The sequence below is a fragment of the Ascaphus truei genome, chromosome 4 (genome assembly GCF_040206685.1).
Source record: "Ascaphus truei isolate aAscTru1 chromosome 4, aAscTru1.hap1, whole genome shotgun sequence".
NCBI lineage: Eukaryota > Metazoa > Chordata > Amphibia > Anura > Ascaphidae > Ascaphus > Ascaphus truei.
The window spans coordinates 256,267,895-256,292,608 of NC_134486.1; the positions used below are offsets into that span (position 1 = coordinate 256,267,895).

The following is a 24,714-nucleotide window of genomic DNA, read 5'->3' on the forward strand; positions in this document are numbered from 1 at the left end:
GGAGTGGAGCGGGAGGGAGTGGAGCGGGAGGGAGTGGAGCGGCTTCCGGGCGCCTCTTAGGTGGCCGCGTGTCCCCCCACCGGGGAGGGAGTGGATCGGGAGGGAGTGGAGTGGGAGGGAGGTGAGTGCGGGAGGTGAGTGCAGGAGGGAGTGGAGCGGCTTCCGGGCGCCTGTTAGGTGGCCGCGTGTCCCCCCGCCGGGGAGGGAGTGTATCGGGAGGGAGTGGAGTGGGAGGGAGGTGAGTGCGGGAGGGAGTGGAGCGGGAGGGAGTGGAGCGGGAGGGAGTGGGAGGGAGGTGAGTGCGGGAGGGAGTGGAGCGGGAGGGAGTGGAGCGGGAGGGAGTGGGAGGGAGGTGAGTGCGGGAGGGAGTGGAGCGGGAGGGAGTGGAGCGGCTTCCGGGCGCGTCTTAGGTGGCCGCGTGTCCCCCCGCCGGGGAGGGAGTGGATCGGGAGGGAGTGGAGTGGGAGGGAGGTGAGTGCGGGAGGGAGTGGAGCGGGAGGGAGGTGAGTGCGGGAGGGAGTGGAGTGCCTTCCGGGCGCCTATTAGGTGGCCGCGTGTGCCCCCGCCGGGGAGGGAGTGGAGCGGGAGGGAATGGAGTGGAGCGGGAGGTGAGTGGAGCGGGAGGGAGGTGAGCGGAGGTGAGTGGAGCACCGGGGAGGGGGGGAGGTGAGTGTGATGGGGGGGAGGAGGGGACAGAGAGGTGTGTGTGTGTGCGTGTGCGTGTGTGTTTTTTTGGACCTTTGGCCCGTCACTCCGCCTCAGGCCAATGAGAGGTGTGGGGGGCGGGCCATGGGGGTGGTGTGAGTCCAATGAGAGGTGTGCGGGGGCGGGCGGCCCAAGGGACCAATGAGATTGCTGCTAGGGACACAGGCCATGATAGATAGTAGATAAAATAATGATCCTTTCCAAATCATACTCAAAATATAAATATATGTAAAGTATATTCAGAGTCATAAAATCACTTGGACCGCCACTGGTACAAAAACAAACAAAAACCCAGAAGAGTTTCAAATGTCTGTCTTATTTTACTTGAAGCCGTGTCTACCAGCTGCACAGAATACTGATGTCAAGGGTTGCTGGAATCCCCTCTTCTGGTACCTTTGGCACGATGTCTGGGAGCAGCTATGGCGCTCCACACACAAGAGTGCCTGGCATTCAACTCGCCCGCTCCGCAGCTGCAATCCAGCACAACAGCTGGCTCATAAATGGGTCACTGTACTGACTGCACAGGAACGAGAAACACATCATTCAGCGTTCAGCACTACTTGGGCTGGAGGTCACATTTGAGGCATTTTAATCTAAAGAGGCAGCAGCCACAACAGGAAAAATTGAATCAGAGTGAGCTGGTGCCAAAAGAAAACAATTCTTAATTTTTTTTATTTTATTTTTTTGTGACTGCAAATGCATTAGGGTTGAGTCAAAATGAGATAGACAAACAATGGATATTCTTCATAACAGTGCAGGCTAGTGTGAATCTAAAAAGCCTCTGCACACTGACAAAATGTCAAGACGTATTATATCATCTCACAGAAAAAACTATTGAAGCATTCAAATGTGTCAAATTTAAATGTGAACTGGCATACAGTTTGACCTAGGAAAAAAAAATCACAAAAATATATTCAACCAAGGGAAGGTATTTTAAAGCAATATTTTATTAATAGGAATGGTGCACTGCATAATGGTATTGAAAATAACGTTTAAAAAGAGTGAGGATACAGAAACCTCAGGCAGATGCCGCCCATACTTTAGAGCAGGGGTGCGCAAAGTGGGGGGCGCGCAGAGGCCCCGCGCTCTTCCCCATGGCATTTCAATTAAATGCCGGGGGATCACGTGAGGCCCCTGCAACTTCACTTACCGGGATTCAGAGGCTTGGTGCTGACGAGTCACAAAAGCAATGCACCGGGATCATGTGACGCGACGTCACAAACCCGCTGTGTCATTTGATGCCAGCAAAAGAGATAAGGGGGGTGCGAGCAGCAGAGAGGCAGGTGGGGCGTAGGGGGGGAGGGGGTTAAGACCAGTTCAAATAGTTTGCGCACCCCTGCATTAGAGCTCTGGGAAATGATGTGAAGATCAATGAGATAAAAAAAGATGGCACTAAAATAATGGTAATGTCTAGATATGTACATAGCAACAAAAAAAAAAACACACACACTTCAGAAATTAACAATTGTACAGTTTTAAGCCAAGCGGTCGGACTCTGAGAACGCAGGTATTTTAATAAGCAATGCATCAAGCAAGTTTGAATACAGTATATAAATCATAACAGTTTTTTATTTTGGATAAACTCAGGGCTGTAGTTGCCCTGTCATTAATCAAACAGATAAACATGGCCAGCCAATTTAAATCCAGTGGCTCAAGAGAAATACAAAGCATATGAACTTTTCACAGGATACAAATAAGTAAAACAGCTATTTTAAGGGTAAATTAATCTTTCTAAAGCAAAGCCAGTGACACTAACCCCATGCATGATTCATCAAGCTCTGTTACAGGTTAACAAACCCACCTGGCGTTAACTCCCAATAACTCGAATGGGTTAATGCCTGTTTGGGGTGTTAACCGTGTATATATTTAATGTAGTAGTATTTGATTTGGATGAAAAACAAATCAATGCAATTCCATAGGTTTGTCCCTCTATTCTTCCATTTGAAAGGTTAAAAGATTTATATTACAGTATACACACATACATATACACACACACACACATACATACATATACACAAGCACGCAGTTGGGTCCGGAAATAATTGGACACTGATTCAAGTTTTGTTATTTCAGCTGTGTACCAAAATAAATTAAAGTTACAGTTAAATAATGAATATGAGCTAACTAGAATTAGAATATTACTTTTGGTCCCTTGAAAAAAAAAAAAGAGGGGGCTACATATTAAAGAGAAGTAATTCCTAAACCCTTCCTCCAATTTGGTTGTGAATACCCTCAAATTAAAGCTGATAGACTGCACTTTAAGCCCATATTCATTATTTAACTGTAACTTGAATTAATTTTGGTACACAGCCGAAATAACAAAACTTGTATCAGTGTCCAATTATTTCCGGACCTAATTGTATACACACATACAAATAAAATTTTAATAAGTGATGCTTTGGGCTTTGAATGAACTGTTTGGGCTCTTTCTATAGAGATAAAGTACATTTTCATACACATTTTGCTACAACAGATGTGTGTTAAATGCATAGTTTTTCTTTAATAAGCAGGGACCTTAGACTTTTTCTTGGGTGGTGGAAGCGAGTAAATATGGATTGCAATAGAGTAAGAGGTAAATATAAACTAATTTAAAGTACCCTGCGCAGGAGAAAAGGTGAGTTGGCTAGAGTAGCCGGGTGTATTAACACTGGTTGCATATCCAAGTCACGTGCTCACTAGAGTGTTGTTCGTGACAGATGGTATATGGGGATGGATTTAGGAAGATATTACTAATTTGAGGGAACTTTGCGGAAGCTGAAAAGTGAGTCAGATAGTTAGCTGTACACAGGGCCCCGGGTATACGGCGGGTTCCGTTCCAGGGGCCCGCCATATAGTGAAAATCGCTGGAAAGCGGACCCGGCTATTTTCCATTCTGCACATTCGCAAACCGGCAATTTTTCCGTTCTGCTAATGCGTGACCTATGGTCTGCGCGCGCAAACTACGGTCTGTGCATGCGCGCAGGGCGCAACCGCCCGTTCAGCAAATGCATAATTTAGGCTCCAACATGGCGGCCCCCTTCTCAGTGCCGCCGTATCCCCGAAATGCGGAGCGCCGAGAAGCGGGGCCCTGCTGTATATTAAACATATACAGGCCACGTGCTCAAAGGTGCCGTATGTGACAGAGGGATTACACCTTTAACAGCAAAAGATTATCATTAAGCAATTGTAGTAAAAAAAAAAATTTAAATAAATTAAGGAGCAAATCTTACCTTCTGCTCAGCATGATCACGATAGATCAGACCAAAATAATCACTTTCCAGTAAGTTGAGATGTTCACAGACCCTGCCAAATAATGCCTGTCCTTTTGCACGTTTCTGTTAAAAGACAGGTACAAATTCTATGTAATCTTTCCATTGTATCAATTGTATAATCTGGCATTCATTACATAATTACAAACTAAACATACAACATTCAAAAGATGAAATGCGAAACAAAACATCTGAACTACCCACAATATCATAGAAAAAAATTACTACTATCCAAGCAAAGATGTGTGGTCACATTTGCTTGGATACTAGTCGTTTTTTCTATACAATTGAGTAAATAAAAAAATGGGTTTATTAAGGATTAGTACATTAAAAATCTGTTTTGTTTGGCAAAGGATTAGTCCCCCCTTCCCCCCGCTAATTCTTTTTACATGAAAAGGAAGAAGTTTCTATGAAGGCCCTGAAGATCACATGGTACACTGTACAAACAGAAAACTTGCAAAGAAAAGAAGTAGTACATACAGCTATATGGCATCTGGTATGTTCCGGTTTTTGCAGAGTTAGCATCAGGCAATTAGATATGCAAATTAAAAACAAAAACCGTTGCAGGGTCAAAGCTCGCTTTGGCAGCCAATAGAAAGCTGCAACGTCATTGAGAGGGTGCTGGATTTCTATTTGTGATCATGTACATCTGCATTGCCCCAAATGCGGACAGCCTGATGGGGCTCCCCAAGAGTTGCTCCCCTCTGCACAGGACCAGCTTACTAAGGGTCAACATTTGCTTGTACTTTGTGGAACGCCAACCCCACCCACTGGAATGTTAATGAGCCAAGAGGACAAAGAACGTTTTGTTCACAGCTGCATTGAATCTCAACCACCCCAGTGTACATCTGTGTTGCCCCAAAGACGGACAGCCAATGGCGCATGCGAAAGGAAGCCAAAGGGTGTGAGCCATTTGCCGATCTTAAAGCTGCTCTATTTCAATCTGAAACTCACACGTCCTTTATCCCCTCTACCCAATTTTCCAACTCGATCTGTCCATGAAATGTAACCATGTATTTTTTTATAGCTCTGTGCCCAGGACATACTTGAAAACGAGAGGTAACTCTCAATTTATTACTTCCCAGTAAAACCTTTTTACAATTTAAATAAATATAAATATAAAAATAAAAAATACCCACATTTAAAAAAAATTAAAATATTTTGAAGAACCTATAAAACATTCAAATGTCTTTATACCGGGGAACAGAGGGTTTCCCAGAGGTCGGAGACCATGGATAAGGTAAGGTGAAAAATAAAGACCAATTTGATAGGGGGATTGCTTCTTTATTCATCAGCTTGATCAACATTTCATTCCCTAGGTGTGAGGAAGGTCCCCTTGAGAACAAAAATATTGACTAAAATGGTAATTTAACAGTGCCAACATAAAATACTAATCATACAAAGATTATTTTCCGCCATGCGAGTATTGCACCACAAACACAAGATCGTTGCTCTTGGGGCTAATTCAGTCAGCGCACAGTGGTCGCCATGAAAATTCCCATTCAAGTCAATAGGCGGTTTTCAGGATTGATTAGCCACGTTGGAGCTTACTGAATACCCCCCTTTAGTCATTTGCAAATTATACCAGGCATCATTTTAACCTTTGATTCATAATGTATTAGAAATGTGAACATGTGTAACAAAGAGGAAAACATTTATATTCGTTTTAAGGAAATCAAACAAAAATGTAGAGTTTGCAGAACAGTTTTTTAATCTTATTGTGCTAGAAGTGTCTGTAAAACATGCATTTGTAATGCATTAACTTCCCTTCTAATATTTAAAGGGTTTCACAACGTACTGAATATCAATTAATGTTTTTAATGGAAGCCATATTCACTCTTCTCCTGTTCCGAAAAAGGATTATAAAAGGAATCTTGTCCTACATGAATTAGGTTTCTGACAATAGGCTCCTTGTAGTGACCAAGGTAAGAGGCAGTTCAAAAAGTCAAATTATATTAACATACTAGCTGATAAACCCGCCGTTGCCCGTGATTGCTGGGGCGGGGGGCGTGGAGGGGCGGGGAAGGGCAGGGTGGGGGTCGAAGGGCAGGGAGGGGGGCGAGGGGGCAAAGGGCAGGGAGGGGGGCGAGGGGGCGAGAGGGCGAAGGGCAGGGAGGGGGGCGAGGGGGCGAAGGGCAGGGAGGGGGGCGAGAGGGCGAAGGGCAGGGAGGGGGGAGAGGAGCGAAGGGCAGGGCCGGGGGGAGAGGGGTGAAGGGCAGGGCCGGGGGGGGGGGGGGGTGAAGGGCAGGGCCGGGGGGGGGGGGGGGTGAAGGGCAGGGCCGGGGGGGTGAAGGGCAGGGCCGGGGGGGGGGGGGGTGAAGGGCAGGGCCGGGGGGGGGGGGGGGTGAAGGGCAGGGCTGGGGGTGGAGGGGGTGAAGGGCAGGGCCGGGGGGGGGGGGGTGAAGGGGTGGATATGTGGGTGACTGGGTGGATGTGTGGGTGACTGGGTGGATGTGCGGGTGACTGGGTGGGTGTGTGGGTGGATGGGTGAGTGGGTGGGTAGGAGACGGTGGGTAACTGGGTGACAGTGCGTGGGTGGGAGACGGTGGGTGACTTACCTTGACCGGGTGGTGGTTCCTGGCGGCAGACGGTTCTCCTCCTGGCACGGATATCCCCGTGGTATCTGGCTGGGGCAGGAGGTGGGTTCGGGAAGCTGGCGGGGGGGGGGCAAGAGTGGGAGGCTGGGGCAGGAGACCTGCGCCGCGCTTCCCCACTGTCCGGGAGCCGGTGAGGGGGAGTGCAGGAGGCCGGGGGAGTGCAGGAGGCCGGGGGAGTGCAGGAGGCCCGTGCCGCGCTTCCCCTCAGTTCCTCGTTGGGAGCGAGGGGGGAGGAGCCTGGAGCAGTAGGCTGCGCCGCGCTTCCCCTCCGCCCGGGAGCCGGTGCACGTGATAGTGCGGCTGGGGATGTTGCGGTGCGTGCGGGTTTGGGGGAGGTGGGGGAGAGTGAGGGGCACCGGGAGAAAGGGGGGGGGTGGAAGGTGAGCTGCGGTCCGACTGACGGGAGAGATTGAGGCCAAGGTGTTGTGTGTGTGTGTGTCCTTTGGCCCGTCACTCCGCCTCAGGCCAATGAGAGGGGGATGGGGGCGGGCGGGCCAAGGGAGCCATCTCATTGGCCTGAGGCAGAGTGACAGGCCAAAGGTCCAATGTGATTGCCGCTAGGGACACAGGGAGACACAGGACAGACACAGACACATAGAACACTTTGAGAAATATAGTATAATAAGATTACATAAGTTGCATTAACCTTTCAAATGATTGGGTTTTTAAAGCATGAAAAATGTAGCAAGATTACCAAAATCAACAGAAGTTTGTCAATATATTTTATTGGCCCAAGAGAAAGGACAACAAAACATATTATACTGTGGAAGAAAAAATCAAAACTTTATTTTAGTGCAAGCCCATATTTATAAGTCCAATTGACACCACAAATAAGAATTGAATAAAAGTTGCTCTGCCCTGAAGTCTAGTGAAGGGAAGATGACCATGTCATGCAACCTATGGCACAAGCAGCAAATGCACTGAAGTAGGTGTGCATAGCACAGGAGTGGCCAACTCCAGTTCAAGGGCCACCAACAAGGTCAGGTAATAGGAATATTCCTGCTTCAGCAGTGGTGGCTCAATCAGTGGCGCAGTCAACAACTAAGCCACCTGTGCTGAAGTAGGGATATCCTTAAAACCTGACCTGTTTTGGTCCTTGAGGACTGGAGTTGGCCACCCCTGGACTACAGCAAGCCTGGCTGTGAATAACTCACTCTGTCTGGTCTAGTAATATGCCAAATAAGCTACCGTCAACTTTTAGATAAGTAAAAAGTCTTAAGATATCCAGGGTTTGAGTCCTTCAGGTCAGAATATCACAACAAAAGTATTTGCCCTCTGTCATTTTCTCTTGACAATACATAAAACAGCCAGCCAAGAGTTCTATTATCTGAAACTAGACAAATAGAGGAACCTGGGAAACAAGTCACTTGCTGCTATAACATTTGACTGCCAGGAACATCTGTTCAATGATTGATCAAACAAAGACTGGAAAAAAAAAAAAAGGAATTGAATGTTTGCTTTTAATCGCTAAAGTTGAATACTGAAAGCCGTCTCAAAACTTTCAATAAGGGGATTGTAGTGATATTATTAAAAAAAAAAAAAAAAATCATCTAGACAACAGTAATAGTCAAGCTTCAAAATTCTCAAATGGCAATATGTAAAGAATACTTCAAAATAATATACGGCAATACAAAATATTAAAACAAAAAAATGAAGTACGATAAGCAGCAGAGCAAGTTACTGTAAGTGAGTGGAAGTCCACCATAGGTGTATACGATATACGTTTAGTAATTATATTATATTTACATTAGCTTAGGACACTTGACCATTTTCTATATAGACCTACATTAAGTTAAAACGCCGTAGTCCTTCCATGGATTTACACATTAGACTAGAAAACTTAAGCCATATCATGCCCATCCTGCTCAAACCTGGTTAATGTGGTTTAAAAAGAAAAACAGACATAAAAAAAAGTGTGTACTACAGGTAAGAAAGTATTCTTATTTTATTAAATCTCCATTTGGTTTGGAATGCATTGAAATGTTTCAATTTATTTGCCCCGATATGGGAATGTGCCACGTGAACTGAAATAGCCACAATCCATGTACATCACAGACAGAATAGGCAAGGCTTTTTAATGTCAAGTTTGTAGACATTTACATATTAGAAACAATTTCTTTTGTAACCCAAACAAGGCAGTTTACCCCAAGGAATCCTACATGGATGTCTTGTTATTTGTGGCATTTAACATTTCGCACAAAAATATGGCATTTTTTGTGGTCTGGCAGCAGAGAAGCATTTATTGAAGTGCTTACACTGCCATTCTGAGCAGACTTCATGCGCCAGTGTCATTCCAGGGAAACATTGCTAACCGTTTATGTGTAGGCCCTTCTCACACTAAAGTGATTGTGTGCTTAGCTGACATTGATGAAATAATCACAATGGAACAGACAGAGCAGTAACTGAAATATTTCGTTAGCATGGCTTTGAGCTAGGGTGTACACAAAAGCCCTGCATACAAGGTATAAAGGCATTCTTCTCCGGAACAGGATTTGTCATTTGTTCCCAAGTGCTATGTCCAAACCTGTACTTTCCAGCTAAACCATTACCATTATACATATGAAATAAGTTTTATGAAGATTTGTAGGTAAAATAAAAAGCAATAGATTTTTCCTCCCACTTTAGATAAATCAAGATGTTACAATGCTTTTTTACCGACATAAACCGTCTTAACCATCTTGAATGGTGATCTGCCATTTTACGGACGTGACTCCTTTCGTTAGATTCCAGCCCCTTTGCTGATGTAAAATTTTGAAGACCTGTAATGTATCATAAAATCAACAGAAAATGTGTAGCCTCCACTTAAATAACTAAAAAGCAATTGCAAAAAGGTGACATGCTGATACACCTTCTGTATCACTTAACAGCAGCCTATAACTGAACATGAATAATGCTGCAGTCATTCTAAGGAATTACAAGGCAGATTTAATAAAACACAACGATTCCGATTAATGCTCTCCAAACCATTATTTTACAGCAGTATAGTATTTCTAAGTAATTATGGAAACTGCTACATTCTAATAAGACTTTAAATACTTCAAAGTGATTCTTCGTTTTATTATCCTCCATTTTAAATTCTTCTGAACATTCATAGGGTTCTTTGCAAAGATATGTAGACAGTGCACATTGGCACTATATTATATGGTATATTTACTTAAGAGCACATATGACATTTGCGACGGAAAGTTTTAATAACGTAAATAGGAGATTCTAGAAGACAAGATTTCAGAGATCGAGACAAGTTACTAGTCAGAGAAAAGAAGACGTGGTAGCAAATGGTGACAGTTGTCAATACGGAGGCAAATATATACAGTACATATATAGATCATTTGGAAATTAGGATATATTTTAGTTATTAATTTGTTCGTATTTTAATTTATACTTCTTGTACAGATAAAAATTATTTCTTAAGTATATAACCTATGTAAAAAATGTTATCCAATCAAACCTGCTGCATCAATACAATTAGGTTATGAATTGATTAATGGTTCGGGATGTTAAAATGATCTTACTGTGATGTCATTATGCACGCACTACTACTTTTGATATTTTAGTATCTCACTGTCCAAATCCCCACTTTAAAAATGCAATTCTACATACTTATATGATATGGTTTTGCAGAAGCAAAGGTTTTGTGGTGTATATATTAATGATGCATGAATTTGTTGTAATAAATGTCTATTTTAGTATTCTAATTGATTCAGCTGTGTAACTAAAGAGCTAATTTACAATTGGGGCACTAGGATATTGAAGAATGATGGGAGCGCGGGCGTAATCAAACCCTTAAGGAAGTCGCTTGGCAAAACGTACTGGGTCTACAAACCAAGCTATAGCCTGAGTGTTGGAGCAGCCTCCGAAATGACATCATGGAAACCAAAAGTAAAAGGCGGAACGCACACAGAAAGGCCCCATACCTGGAGGCGTGAGAATGCTTTAACTACGCGATTCAGATACATTTAAGATGTATTTAAATGTTAAAAAAAAAAATCTACAACAAACTACTGCACAAGTTTTCTACTTTTCTTCTCTTCCATTCTACAATCAAGGACAATGAGACCACAGTAACTATGAAGATGTGAGTACATTACGACTGCAGATCTGAACTTGTTAAATCTGAACCTACTACTGTATACACATTTTTCTTTTGATTTCCCCCCCATGAGGTTGCACCCCTCCTCCCTATGTGAAGAAATGTGTGGACTGTGAGGGCAGATGAGGAGCAGGACCTCAAGTGCACAAGATTGTTTTGTCACCATTCATCTTTATTCATGAACTGATCACTATTATGTAAAAGTTTGATAACATGGTTATAAATCTGGCCATGCAGAGGAGAATGTGGACAGGGCAGTAGCCATTTAATTACAGCATCCATCCTGAAGACATTGACGGGGGTCTCTCTGTGAATAAATTGTACAATCAATCCATGGCCTTTTCTACTGCACTAAAGTAAAACAGATAACAATAAAACCATCATAAAATTCCTAACCACGGCTCTGACAATTTTTTAATACTTTTTACCTTTGAATTTATTACAATGAGTGAATCAAACAAAAAACTGAAGATGGGAGGGGAGGAGGTGGTGGGTGCGGGGGGGGGGTGGAATTGTGAGATCAAAAAAGCAGGTGGAAGACAACTGTAAATATTACATGTCTGGTAGTTCATTAAAAAAATTAAATATCACCCCATTAAATCAAAGCATAACACACTGTTACAGAACACACAACGTTCTCAGTACACAAGAACAAACAGGTCAGGTTGCCAAGGCAACGGATACCTAAGCAAGTTGAGAGTGAGAATTAGAGCAAGGTTAAGTAGGATATTAGATACATCTTGAAAACCTAGCCCATTGAAGACAGAAATTGGGAAACCCTGTAATATATGAGATAGATGAGCTATATTTAAGCACTCAGTATGAACTGTATTTCACCAGGTAAACGAAACCATGATTTCTGATTTGTCCCCATGTACAAGAGTGCTTCAAACGATCATTGTAGGTCTCAGTCAAGCGTTGAGAGATAGAGTTAAATATATGCACACACATCTACTAGAAATTGCACAGAGGACAGATATTTCCTTGGGGTGCACAACAAATGGTCTTGAACTGCAAGGAGCTATGAAACTGGCGTCAGCTTCAATATGCATCACTTGCTCAGACGTGCCTAAAACATGATCATGCAATGAAGCCTCAATGCCTTCTGCGATAAAATATTTATTTCAGCGACATAAGAGCAAAAAGTACTGGAGAAAATCCAGCAGCCTGCATAGCAATCAGCAGGCATTAGTTAGCCCGTACTTTGTCTCATAATGAGATCGCACAATTGGCAGTTTCCAGGTGGATGCACTGCCGTTAAAAGCTTTTGAAGGGCTTTGTAAAATGGGTCAGCTACACAGTCTCCTTCACAATACTCAGCATTCTCCTCGTCTGTGTTATGGCGAGAGGAAACTCTTTAATTGCTTAAGTAAAAGACAGACATTCCAGGTAGCCTTACAACCTCGCAGGCGAGCCAACTACAAGGGAAGGTGACAAAGACATCACTTTATTAAGCAGAATTTAAAAAAATGGAAAAGGAAAATAAGTGACTGAAGAGATCAGATATTGTTGTGTATGGCTATTTCCTTTTGCCATTTTATCTTTCTAATTATCCCTACAGAAGAAACTCGTCAGATCTGCAAAAGTCATGAGCAGCTAACCTGCCATTGCTACAACTTAATAAATACCTTGCTTTTGAAACTAGACCAGGGTTTCCAAGTCCTCTACTAGAGACACCCCTGCCAGCCCGTGCTTCAATGATAACTAGCTAATCACACATATACAGTACATATAAGATAAGTGCACACGTGTGAGTAATCATTTCTGATTACTTAAATCTGTTCTGACTGGTATGCCGCAAGAAGAGGGTTGAGAAAGGCTGCCCTAAACTAATAAAATATATACATATATAGTTATAAAAGCAAAATACCATCAGCATATAAAGCAATACGTCATGTACTGTGAATGTGAAGCTGGTGACAGGCTTTGCAATGCTTCACCACCCAAATTATAAAAAAAGATGAAAGGGCCATAAGTAAAATAAATACATTTTAAAAAGCCCTAAAATTAAGAATTATTACAGAAATATGGAGGCGCGTCATTTTTTCCAGAAAGTCTGCTTTAAAAAAAAAGCTCCTTTATTAAATGTATCTGCACAAAATGCATCAGGGTGACATGCGAAGTGGCCCAATTGAAGAACAAAATTTTAAATAAACAGACGAGCCACTTGTTCATAAATTCAACAGATATTGGTAATAACCGCTCAGCTGCCAGTGGAGCCGGCAACATGTTTATCTGCAAAGAAATGAGTATGTGCAATAAAAATGTGTTTTCCCCCAAACACTTGTTGGGTCAGAATGCGCAACTGTATGGTTAATAGTGATCATGTCAGTCTGCTGGTTAATGTGTACATCCATATTACATGCAAGGCTATATCTGTCCTATTCACTTCCTAATGCAGTTGATTGTAAAAACACTGGTGCCCTACTCAAAACTTCCATTAGTATTTGCCAGAAGACCATGGTTAAACTGTAATATGACAAGAAGTGAGAAAATCAAGTAAAAGGAAATTGTGCTTTTAGAAACATAAGGATCTAATCAAATCTACCAAACACTGATTCAAGCCAAAACCTGCCTTCTGGTTTACTGTGAATTGCAGTGACAATGGAATTTACTTAAGCAAAGGCAGAAAGTTGTAAGTTAATTACACTTCATACACATGCTCTTGGAAATCTTATTTCCCGATTTAACTTTAAACATAATTTACTGCACATGCTAATGCACAATTCCTCTTTTTCACCTTTTTCTGATGGTATTAATCTGACTGATCATTTCTTTGCCAACTACTGTACATCTAAAAGAAAACTTTACATTTTTGTTGTTTTCCCACAGATTCAATTTCTCACTTCGGCCGATTTGAATATTGCTAGCTAGTTCAGCTTTCAGAAAGTAGCTAAAAATCTCGTACAGTTTATCAGCGGGTTCATATTGACCCCACAGGGATTTGCAGATATTTGTAAAATGTTTTGAAAATCAGGCAGTACTTGACCAAGAATGAAGCAAAATTGTTGGCTTATGCATTCATGTTATAATGTTATAATGTTTAGACTATGCCAATGGTTCCCAACCTTCTTCACATTGTGAACCCCCTGGTAGAAAATATTTGTCTGGCGAATCCCCAATGAATAAATCGTAATTCCCACTCAGATTATTACCAACATTTTGATCGATTCCACTCACTATAGTGTCCTGAGCTTGTGGGGGGCGGGAAGGGGAGGTGGGGGAAGAGACACAGATGAAGCCCCAAAGCTGCACCTCAGTATATGCAGACAGCTTGGCTGGTATAGCTTTTCAATCACTGTGGGAGTTTACAATGTCGCACCCACACTACCATGACGATGTGGATACAAAACAGTGTGGGGAGTGACTTTGAAAGCACCTGCTCTAATTCACAGCTATACCACCCATGCCAAGGTGCAGTTTCGGGCCTAAGTGCACATTTCCTGCACATGTTTAAGAACCCACTTTACGGCCTGGCATTCGCCATTAGATTTCTGTTCTTGGCGAAACCGCTAGGGGTTCCTGAAGATGTAGCCACTACATTATCCCGTCTGGGATTCCAGGGGCCCCAGGACATACTGGCAACCTCTTGCCCTTAGGCTAAGGCCCCGCTCCCAGAGTCAGCGCACCCGCACTGCAGACAGGCGGTGCGCTGACATACACAGACCGCGATATGCGGTCTGTAGGGAGCGGGAGCCGGAGCGGGAGGTGGGCGGGAGTGGGAGGCTTGACAGGGAGGGGGGGGCGTGGCTTGAGCGGAGGGACCCGCTAGTCTCCCCCTCCCTCCCTCGGGCTGGAGCTGCTGAGGGTAAGTTTAAACACACACACACGGGCACTCATACATACACACACACACACACAGGCAGGCACTCACGCACTCATACACACACACAGGCAGGCACTCACGCACTCATACACACACAGACAGAGGCAGGCACTCACGCACTCAGGCACACACATACACACACAGACAGGCACGCACGCACTCAGACACACACACACAGACAGGCACTCACCTGCTTTCACTCCACACTCCTCCCCGCTCCCCGAAGCCTCTCCTCCTCCCAAAGCCTCCCCTCCCCATTGGCTCACAGCCACACCACGTGACGCGTCAACGCTAGGAAACACCATTCTCGTGTCTCCTAGCGGCTGACGCGCCACAGCGTGTAGTCAGCTGTGCCGCCAGGGGGGACCAGGACCGGCTCGCGAGGATTCCCCTGCTGGTGGGGAACTCGTGACATGGCCGCCCGCGCCAACGAGCGCAGCGGGACCGAGGCCTTAGGGTTTCGTGCTTTAATGTGCAGGCCAGATACTGTGATCAAACAATTAAGAAAATGCATTTTTGTTTTCTAGGAACCAACTTACTCTAACTGCTCATATTAAAATGACAGAGGGATAAGCAGGTGCCAAAACTGTTCATCTGGATGGGCAAGCTTTAAACTTCAAATTTACCATTAGGCTAAGGCCCCACTGCACACACCTGCACGCCCGCCTTGCGTCGTGTAGGGAGCTTTTTTTAGGCGTGGGGGGCGTGGCCAAAACGGGTTGGGTGACCGCAGCCATGAACTTTGCTAGGCTGCCATTGGTTTAGCTGGCTTGTATGGTTTATGGCATTTTTGTTATTGGGGATACCTGCCAGACTTGCTCCCCGTGGAAGTGAAGAAGTTTTCTCCCTTGATTATAATGAAATCATGCAAGATTTTGCAGTGTCAGGAGGTACAATCCGCAATTTCACCATTGGGCTCTTGGCAATGTTCAAGTCAGGGCAGTCTGACATGTACAAGAATTAATATACAGGCAGCTGAAACAGAGAGCTGGGAATTTACAGCTTCACAATTCACTGTTCCTGCCCACAGAGTTTAAACATCCACTGATTGGCTCCCTGGCGCACCATGCGACACGACGCCGCACGTGAACACAATCCATTTGTATCCCCTGCCGGCTGACTCGTCACAGCACAGAGTGAGCCAGGAAGTGAGGAGGTACCAGGACAGCTAGAGAGCAGGTAAGGGGCTGGTGAGGGCACGCACGCGGTCATGCGCGCCGCCGGCTGCAGCGGGGACCTACTCTTACAGATTAATTGGACTTAAAATAAATTATGTTCTTTACAATTCTTAGTGATGTCCTGTATAATTATAGGAACTGCAAATGTATGTGGCTGTAAATGTAAAAAAGTGCAGAATTAGTGTCAAATAGTAAAAAAATATTCTATATTTATACGTACGTCTGGGAGGAGCATGATGATGCAGGTACCATGATCTGTAAACTAATGTGAGAAAGTATTTTATACTCGGTCTTTACATTGGAATTTAAATAATGCTTGTCTCACATATCTAGTAATAAAAAAAAAATGTGTCTGTTCAAGGGAAAGTGACAAATAACCGACGAGACACACCTCTACAGGCCTGTCTTAAAAAAAAAAAGGTTTTGATAAAGATTCAGGTCAGATTTGGAAACTCAACATTACTGAATGTGTGGGTCTCGCACTTCCTTTCGGCTTAATTTTTTTTTTTTTTTTTTTTTAATGTTAGGCCCAATAAACTATAGCCAAGAGGTGCGCAAACCTGGGGGGGGGGGGGGGGGGGCGCAAGATTTTTGGGGGGAGAGGGAGGGGCTGCAGTTACAGGGGTCCCCCGCTCTCTTTAAATGCCGGGTACCGCACGTAACTATCTTACTTTGCTACCAACATGTTGTCATGGTAACTCACAGGGTCACATGGCCCTGGGGCATAATTTGCCAGGAGCCGAGCAGGGGGAAAGATTGTGCACCCCTGCACTATACTTTGTCATTTTGTAATGCTCTTTCTGTACAAGCCTTTTGTAAAATGAAATCTAAAATTTAGTATGTAGTGTCTGAACTCTAATTGAACCTATTACCTTTCAAGTGATGTCATCATTTTCAGAAACGTTTTAACCTCTGTTCCCCTGTTTCAAATTAGTTTTTTGTTCATCTGAATATTGTTCTGTGGGACCAGGTACCTCCGAAGTGAACACCTAGGTCGTAAGTTGGTGGTAACCACAGACATGTACATGACAATGACCTACATAAATACCAGGACATTTTATTAAGTATTGTACTTTTTTAGCACAACAATCTTGCCATTACATTGTGTTGGATTAGTCCAATGAATTATCAGCTTCTATATTGCTAAAGTAACTTGATTGGTGACAAGTGGCCACTCATGCAATCTAAGGCTGCGCTTATAGTGCCCGCAATGACAACATCGCATGAAAACACAAACAATCGACTCGGGAAAAAAATTTGTAGCGAGTTAAAATTTGTTTTTTTAGTGACTGTCGCCACATGTGAGTCTGAAACAATCACCCCGTCGCCAGCGACGTCGCTGAAAGTTAAATTATAACTTTTTCGGGTGGCGACGGTTGACGTCATCCGTCGCGTCGCCGTCACAGGCACAATACATGTGGCCTAAGGCTGACATTGACAATGTTATTCTAAGCATTTCATTAACTGGGTCATATTTAATGGTTATCAATTATTCATAAATGGATACTATAACTTGTCTGCTTAAAAGTTAAGTTCGTCCTGGAACGTATCTATCAATGTTTGTCTTATTCTTTGATAGGTCCTTAGTTTGTGGAATCAATAAGTTTGCCATCGATTTATTATATATTTTTTTTAAATGTAGGTGTCAAATAAAAATTATTTGTACTAAAAAAAAAGGATGTTTACAATATATCTTTCTATGTTACTTAAATCATCCATTAAATCACTCAAGCATATTATCTACACATTTTTACAAAACGCAATATCTCTTCAGAAACAATGTAATCCTGTTTATTAATAGTATGGTCATATTAATGGAAAGGCTTGGCAGATCCTGAATATTTTAATTCTCACAAGTGTAATTACACTTGGCTGAACAGCAAGATATTCTTTAAATTATGGCATACTGCACTTCCAAGACATTGCACAACACTGCTATCATCCAAGCAAAACTGTAATAATCATATGTTATCGATAAAAAGCAGCAGGAAATGGCTTAATTGAAAAGGCATTGCTGGCTCCTCACGAATTATTATTATTATGAAAATTCAATTAGTGGACATTTATGTCTAAAAATATCTGACTCCAGAGAGAAGATGTTAGCAACAGCATACGACTTATCCTTTTAGCCCCCATGACTTAAGTGGCATTAATATATTGATAGACCTTTAAAATGGGGATGGGAACATCAGGATTTAGATAGAAATCTTTATCTCATCAATGGTCAGGTCGGCAGACACATTGGTTGCTTCTATTCATCCTGGTCACACATGTAGCTCTAGCATCTGCTACCATGGATCACACTGTGGTCGTTTGTGTCTGCTATAGAAGGTGCGCAAACTTCTTGAGCTGCGCTCCCCCCCCCTGCCCGGCAAAGCAGCGTTTGCGCTCCCTCTCCAAGGATTCGGCGTCAAATGATGCTGCGGGTCGTCACCGCGCCACTTGATGCTCGTTGCCATGGTGATGCGTCGCAACATGACCTCGCAGCATTATTTGACGCCGCGTTGCCATGGCGAAGCATCGCCGAAGACCGGCAGAGAGCAGGTAAGGGAGTTACAGAGGCCTCACGCCTCCCCCAGCATTTCATTTAAATGTCGTGGGGAAGAGTGTGGGGGCCTCTAACCGCCACGTCCCCCAGTTTGCGCACCACTGTTCTATAGCACTGCTAATACGGTAGTTGTAATTATGTAATTTGCTGCTCTACACACAGCACAGGCACCCATAATGTACTAAGACAGGGGTGTGCAACAGTTTTTGTCTGCGCCCCCCCTGCCTGCTCACGGCCCCCCAAGCCACCTGCATACAGCCGGAGACAAGGTAAGGGATATACAGAGGCCCATGTTGTGGGGAAGAGCACAGAGCCTTTGTGACACGCGCCCCCCACAAAATGTTGCGTCCCCCAGTCCTAACAGATGTTAACATCATTGCAGAGCATACTGAAAATAACAGTGCTCAGCGATTTAAGCCCATTAACGATAACTCAAATACCTACATAACCTGTTACAGATATTACTATATATGTTTACATCTTTTTCTGTATAAGAACATATACACCGTATATTACTTCCAATCTATGTTTCCACTAACTACTGAAAAGCGACAAAGATTTTAAGCCTACTTAGTATGCGTTACCTCTTCGGTTCCTGACATCAAGGGGCGAGTGGACAACATGTGATCGCTATACTATTGATCAAGTGATTGATGTGCCGCAATATCAATAGCCCTTGGTTGCGACAGACATTACACCACCAAAAGGGGTTCAAATACATGGAGTTCTTCCATTTAAAGGACTGAATTTGCAGAATTACAGTCATCACTTTCTCCATATTTTTTTCAAAATCTGCCCGCTTTTGTTCTTCTGTAACACTTGATGTGGTTATTGCAAGTTAGAAGGAAAACAAGGTCAGCAATGTGAAAGCACACCTGCTTCCCATTCATGGGAGAACAAATGGCCCAACAAGCCTCCACCTGAAACTGAAGCCAATAAGCTCTCACACCATGTTTCGCTTAAGGATCTGACTTCATATCAATGGGTGGGTGGGTTGGGACATCAAAGTAGGTCAGATGCCACAACCAACTGAAAAATCTAAACATGCTATGAATACACAGGTGTCACATTCAGCATCAACTTTTTATGAGCTTTTGTTTACTTGTCTTTTTAGTAATAAAACTCAAAATTGGCATGTTGCAGCAGCAGATGAATCAGGCTGAAATTACCTAATAATGTAATTAAGGGAACAATTGGCACAGAAACACACTTTTACATAATTGTCAGACAAAGCCTTTTATCTCTGTGTATAAATCTAATAAAATGCATACATAACAGAAGGAAAAAAGAGTCACATATGAAGTGCTCATTTATATGTCTATAGAAGGGCAGCGAGGTAACACAGGGGTGGTGGCCGATATTAAGGGACTGTCCTGTGATGTAGTGGAGGCAGATAAAGATGGAAATGGGGAGAAAGGAAAAAAAGGTAACCAATCATTAATTTACTATTAATGGGAAACCCTGTATCAATATCCATCATTTATATATTTCATTAGTGTGACGGTGAGGGGGTAACTAGGCTTAGAGTGTTAGCTCTTGGACCCGTGTATTGCGCATGTGTTGCCTTGCCATGTGTAAGGGATACAAGCTAGTGTAAAGGAAGCAGATTAGCTTACACTATCTCAATACACCAAAAGGCTGTAACATATTATAACAGAAGCGTGTATAGAAGTATATTTTATTAAGCAGCAGTGTTTTAAGAAAATATGTTTTGCTTTGTGCATGTAATATATGGCAGGGTCTTTTCATCTCGGGATCAAAGGAGAACTCCTGCCCACCCCAGGGTTTGGTGCCGGGTAGTCTCCTGGAAGTCCCATAGATCAGAGTAACACTTGTGCCATAGGTGTGAGCAGCCAGATGGGCAGGATAGCCAAGTTAAGTGCTAGCATCCTGGGATGAAGGCAAGCTATCCTGGCCAGTTGTCACCTGTTCCAGACTTTTGGGCATTGAGCCTGCGGGGGGCTTAGAATAGTAAGTGAGCAAGATGGCGATCTGCGCACATGCCCTCTTACTTTTCTGAAGCCACAGAATATATATATTCAGCTTTCACAAACCTGGCAAAGTGTGTAATTGATCAGCGATGAAACTCCCACGCCGGTGATTGGTGGACAACCTGTGGGACTGCCTGTCCCAAAGTGTATAATACAGCTAGTCACCATCCCAGAGGTGTGATTCAATGTGTGTTGCAAGAAGTCCAAGCTCTGAGTAAGTCATCTAAGATTCTCAGAGGCTAAGTGTCCAATTACAAGTCTCCAGCAGGAAGAGGCTACTTGAAGGAAAAGCTGCCTGGATTATTTTGCTGTTTGTTTTTTAAACGATTACTAGAGTAAGCTTGGTCATAAGCCCCTGCAACTAGGAAAGTTAGTTTGTGTTACCCCAGATTTCCAAAGTAAGTGTATTTTTAGTGTAAATTGTGTTACATTGTGTTTGTCTTTTCCTGAAATAAATTACAACTTATTTTACCTCCTTGTTTTGTTCAATCATATGATCCCGGTATAAATGTGTTGATAAACCTGGTCTCTCGTGACAATTAGGTTTTAGAGGCATCCTTGCTATACAGAGTGGAAGGTTTTTGGGGGGGTTTGTTTTTTTTTTTTTTTTACACTGGTTAAAAAATACAAGTGTTGTACAGTACCTGGTACAACAAAGGCTCCAATTCCAGTTACGTTGTGAGGAAGTGTTCGGTTTTAGATGAATGGATACAAAAAAAAATAAAAAATATTTCCTCTCAAGGAGAAGACATCTCACTATCCTAAACTGTTTGTAAAATTAGGGACCAGTACAGTTGTTGCAACAGTGCGGTTACTAATCTTTTTCTTTTCCAGCCCTAACATGGAATGTTCTTGCTGCCCATAGCAGTATTAAACTTACAACAATTAAAATATGATAATACAGTAGAACGTAAACTTTTTAGTGCTGATGGGGCCTGTAACATTTGCCAGTTGCAGCCTCTTCCAGCACTGAAAGAATATAGAATACATTATTTCTCCAATAAGTTTAGTTTTAAAAAAATGCAAAGACAAAAAATTAGGGACCAGTACAGTTGTTGCAACAGTGCGGTTACTAATCTTTTTCTTTTCCAGCCCTAACATGGAATGTTCTTGCTGCCCATAGCAGTATTAAACTTACAACAATTAAAATATGATAATACAGTAGAACGTAAACTTTTTAGTGCTGATGGGGCCTGTAACATTTGCCAGTTGCAGCCTCTTCCAGCACTGAAAGAATATAGAATACATTATTTCTCCAATAAGTTTAGTTTTAAAAAAATGCAAAGACAAAAAGGAGCAGGAAGTTTGGCATAGAAAGTTTAGTTCACATACATAGTTCAGGATGACCCATAACCCTGATATTTGAGGAAGAGAAACAATGTTTAACATAGTTTACAGTTGTACTTCCAAGGATCTTTAAAACATTTGTTTTCTTCACATTTCCAAACAGAAGGAAGGGAAGACGAAAAGAGAGTCTCTGCTCAACTGTGTTTATTATTAAATACATTTATCAATATATTTGGTCAAAAATTAAGGAAGGGAACTGACACAAAAAGGCAGAGAAAGTAGGTGAATCAAATATTATTTATTGAAAGAAAGCACTAAAAAGACTATACATAGTGAATACAAACATACAGATAAGTAGTGAAGCTTTTATAAAAAAAAAAAAAAAAAACAGCACTCAGAACGAGGGTAAGCCATATGCAAAAGAATACTTATCTCAACTCAAAACAGTGACTGTAGAACAGGCCTAAAAAGTGGCAAAAAGGAAAAAATCAGGGCGAAGGGGAAGAGTCAAAAACAAATGGGAAAGGGGGGGAGTTAGTAACAAAATTAAATAAGAAGGGGGGCAACGTTTCAGGAATAGTCTCGTCTTCTAGGCCATCGCAGTACTTACCTTCAATTGGGTGCCAGCATGAGAACCCCCAAAAAAACGTTACCAGGTGCCAGTAATAAAGCAAGTTCAGCAGGTAATGCAATGGAGAAAACGTCCTAATCATGGAAGCGTCAGTCTGAAGTACTGAGTTGGCTATTACCATTGGGAACAGGCCTTAAGACGGGACTATTCCCGAAACGTTGCACCCCTTTATTTAATTTTGTTACTTAGCCCCACACACTTCCTTTCCCATTTGTTTTCTACTTTTCCCCTCCCCCTGCTTCTCCTTTTTGCCTGGCTTGCCTACCCCAGTGTGACCCATAATTTTCAGTTTACCAATACCACCCTACTCCTTTTTGCCACTTTTAAGCCTGTTCTACAGTCACGGTTTTGAGTTGAGCCAAGTATTCTTTTGCATGTGGCTTACCCTCATTCTGTGTCACTTTTCCTACTTATCTGTGTCTGTATTCATTATGTATGGTGTTAAGTGCTTGCTTTCAGTATAAAAAATACATTTGATTCACATACTTTCTCTGTTTGCAGTGTGTGTGTGTGTGTGTGTGTGTGTGTGTGTGTGTGTGTGTGTGTGTGTGTGTGTGTGTGTGTGTGTATGTGTGTGTATGTGTGTGTACACACACGTACACACACACACACACACACACACACACACACATATATATATTGGGGGATGTAGGCGTCTTTGGGTTCTCTGCACCTTTACTATACCTTGCTACTCATCTTGGGCGTGCTCACTATATTGTATATTTACCTTTTTTTGGTTAAGAAGCCCTAGAATTACATTGTGAAATTCTGGGGAACCCCAACCCCCCCCCCCCCCCAATCCAACTCTCCCATTAGTCTGTCCTGCTCTCTTGACCCCTTACATTCCCCCCTTGCACTCTCCCTTACCCCCTCTTTCTCTTTCCCTCCCCCCTCTCCTTTGTGCTCACCACTCCTCTTCCTTGCGCTCACCCCCCCCTCTCCCTTGCACTCTCTCCACACCCGCTGCTCCCTTAGTCTCTTGCCCCCCTACACACACACACACCTCTTTGAGCCTGCGCCGATCCGCAGCGCTCTCCTGTCAGCTGGAAGCTGAATTGACTTCTGGCGCAGACAGGAGGGAAGAGGAAGGATAGCAGTGACCGGGCAGCTGCTGCTGAGCTCCGGAGCCACCGGGTCACAGATACTTGGTGTGCCGCCGTGCCTGGGACAGCAGAGAGAGTTGTCCCAGCTCTCCCCACATGGCGGCCATAGAAGCCCTGGTGAAAATCACTGAACTAGCATACGGAGATCGCTCGTGGTCTCCGTGTGTGCAAGTTCAGACATCTCTCTGGTGTTCACTGGGAGCACTGATGAAGCCGAAACAGCAGCTGTGAAACGCGTAGGGCAGTCATCTTTGGGACTAAGCCTAGCTTTCATTGCTCTGCACAGTGACATCACTGAAGAGTCCATGACAGCAGTAAATGCCGGAGGAGCCAGTTGTAAGTAACGTGTAGAACACCAGAGGGACGGCCATACAGAGACCTCTATATGCTACAATAGTTAACACTAGCACCTTTATGAATGCATTACGGTTGCTTTTTCAAATATTAATACAAATTGTATAACTATTTGGGGCGCTCTGTTGCGCTTGTTCTTGCAGATACATAATTTCACTCGTTGTGGACCAAGAGGACCACTACATGCACTACAAGCAGCATCAGTCTTTCATCCCCCCCAAAGACTAACTGTGTGCGCATATATATTTCTTTATATCTGTTGGTTTCTCATTAACCCCTTGCATCAATTTTACGTAATTATTAGAGTACAGATTGGTTGAATTGATTATAGTACATAGTGGTTTATTAATTTTTCCCACTAAACAACCACTTATTGGGTGATTTGTTGGCACGTTCCATACACGTGTGTGTTTTATTCAAAGTGATCAACATTTCAGTCCTGTTATTTAGACCTCTCAAAATACAGAATGGAAGCACAAACACATCTAAGTATAACCTAAGTATAACCATAGATAGGTGGGGGAAAAACATTACATAAGCCCCGAGGTGGGAACAGAAGTTTGGTTGCCTAACAACTTTGGACGCAATGCAGTTGATCGTGAGGGAAAATTACTTACCAACACCATAAAGTAGGGTTAAAATTCAACTAAAGTACACAGGCATTAACGACATATAAAACTCAACAGATGTATCATTACATATTCAAAAGTGAAACCTGAATAAAGCTGCAGGGGAACAGCCAACTGTTAATCAGATAGTCCACAGAGTAAATGACATTCCAGCGTGAGAGTTTATTGATCACAGGATCTGAATTTCATTTAAGTGGAGTGTCTTTCGGGGGCAGGGATTGGGAGGTGTCTGTGTGTACATATGCTTTTGCAAAACTATTTAGATGTCTTTCAATTCAAAACGATGTATTGAATCTACTGTACCAAAACTTCAAAGAAATGTGTTTTTGGTTTGGATCACATACTGAACATGAAAATGGTGCTTTAAGTCTTAAAAGCCGCTTATTGAAAACGGACGTCAAATTCTGGATTTCTTTATGTTCGGTCTTTGAAGATTTATTAGATTAAATAGATAGTTTTAAATTGAGAGAAATATAGTTATTGTAAAAGCAAAACAACCAACTCGCACTCCGGAAAAGATAATAAAA

General features: G+C 43.0%; 1 protein-coding gene across 15 annotated transcripts in view; it reads right to left on the bottom strand.

Moving 5' to 3' along the window:
• The window catches only part of EPB41L2 (erythrocyte membrane protein band 4.1 like 2), a 220,709-nt gene that overhangs the window by 108,648 nt on the left and 87,347 nt on the right, over positions 1-24,714 (bottom strand). For all 15 annotated transcript variants that reach the window (XM_075597313.1, XM_075597308.1, XM_075597316.1 and 12 more), the window contains one exon: positions 3,915-4,019. In XM_075597313.1, coding sequence (XP_075453428.1) covers positions 3,915-4,019 — 105 coding nt within the window. The remainder of the gene's footprint in view (positions 1-3,914; positions 4,020-24,714) is intronic.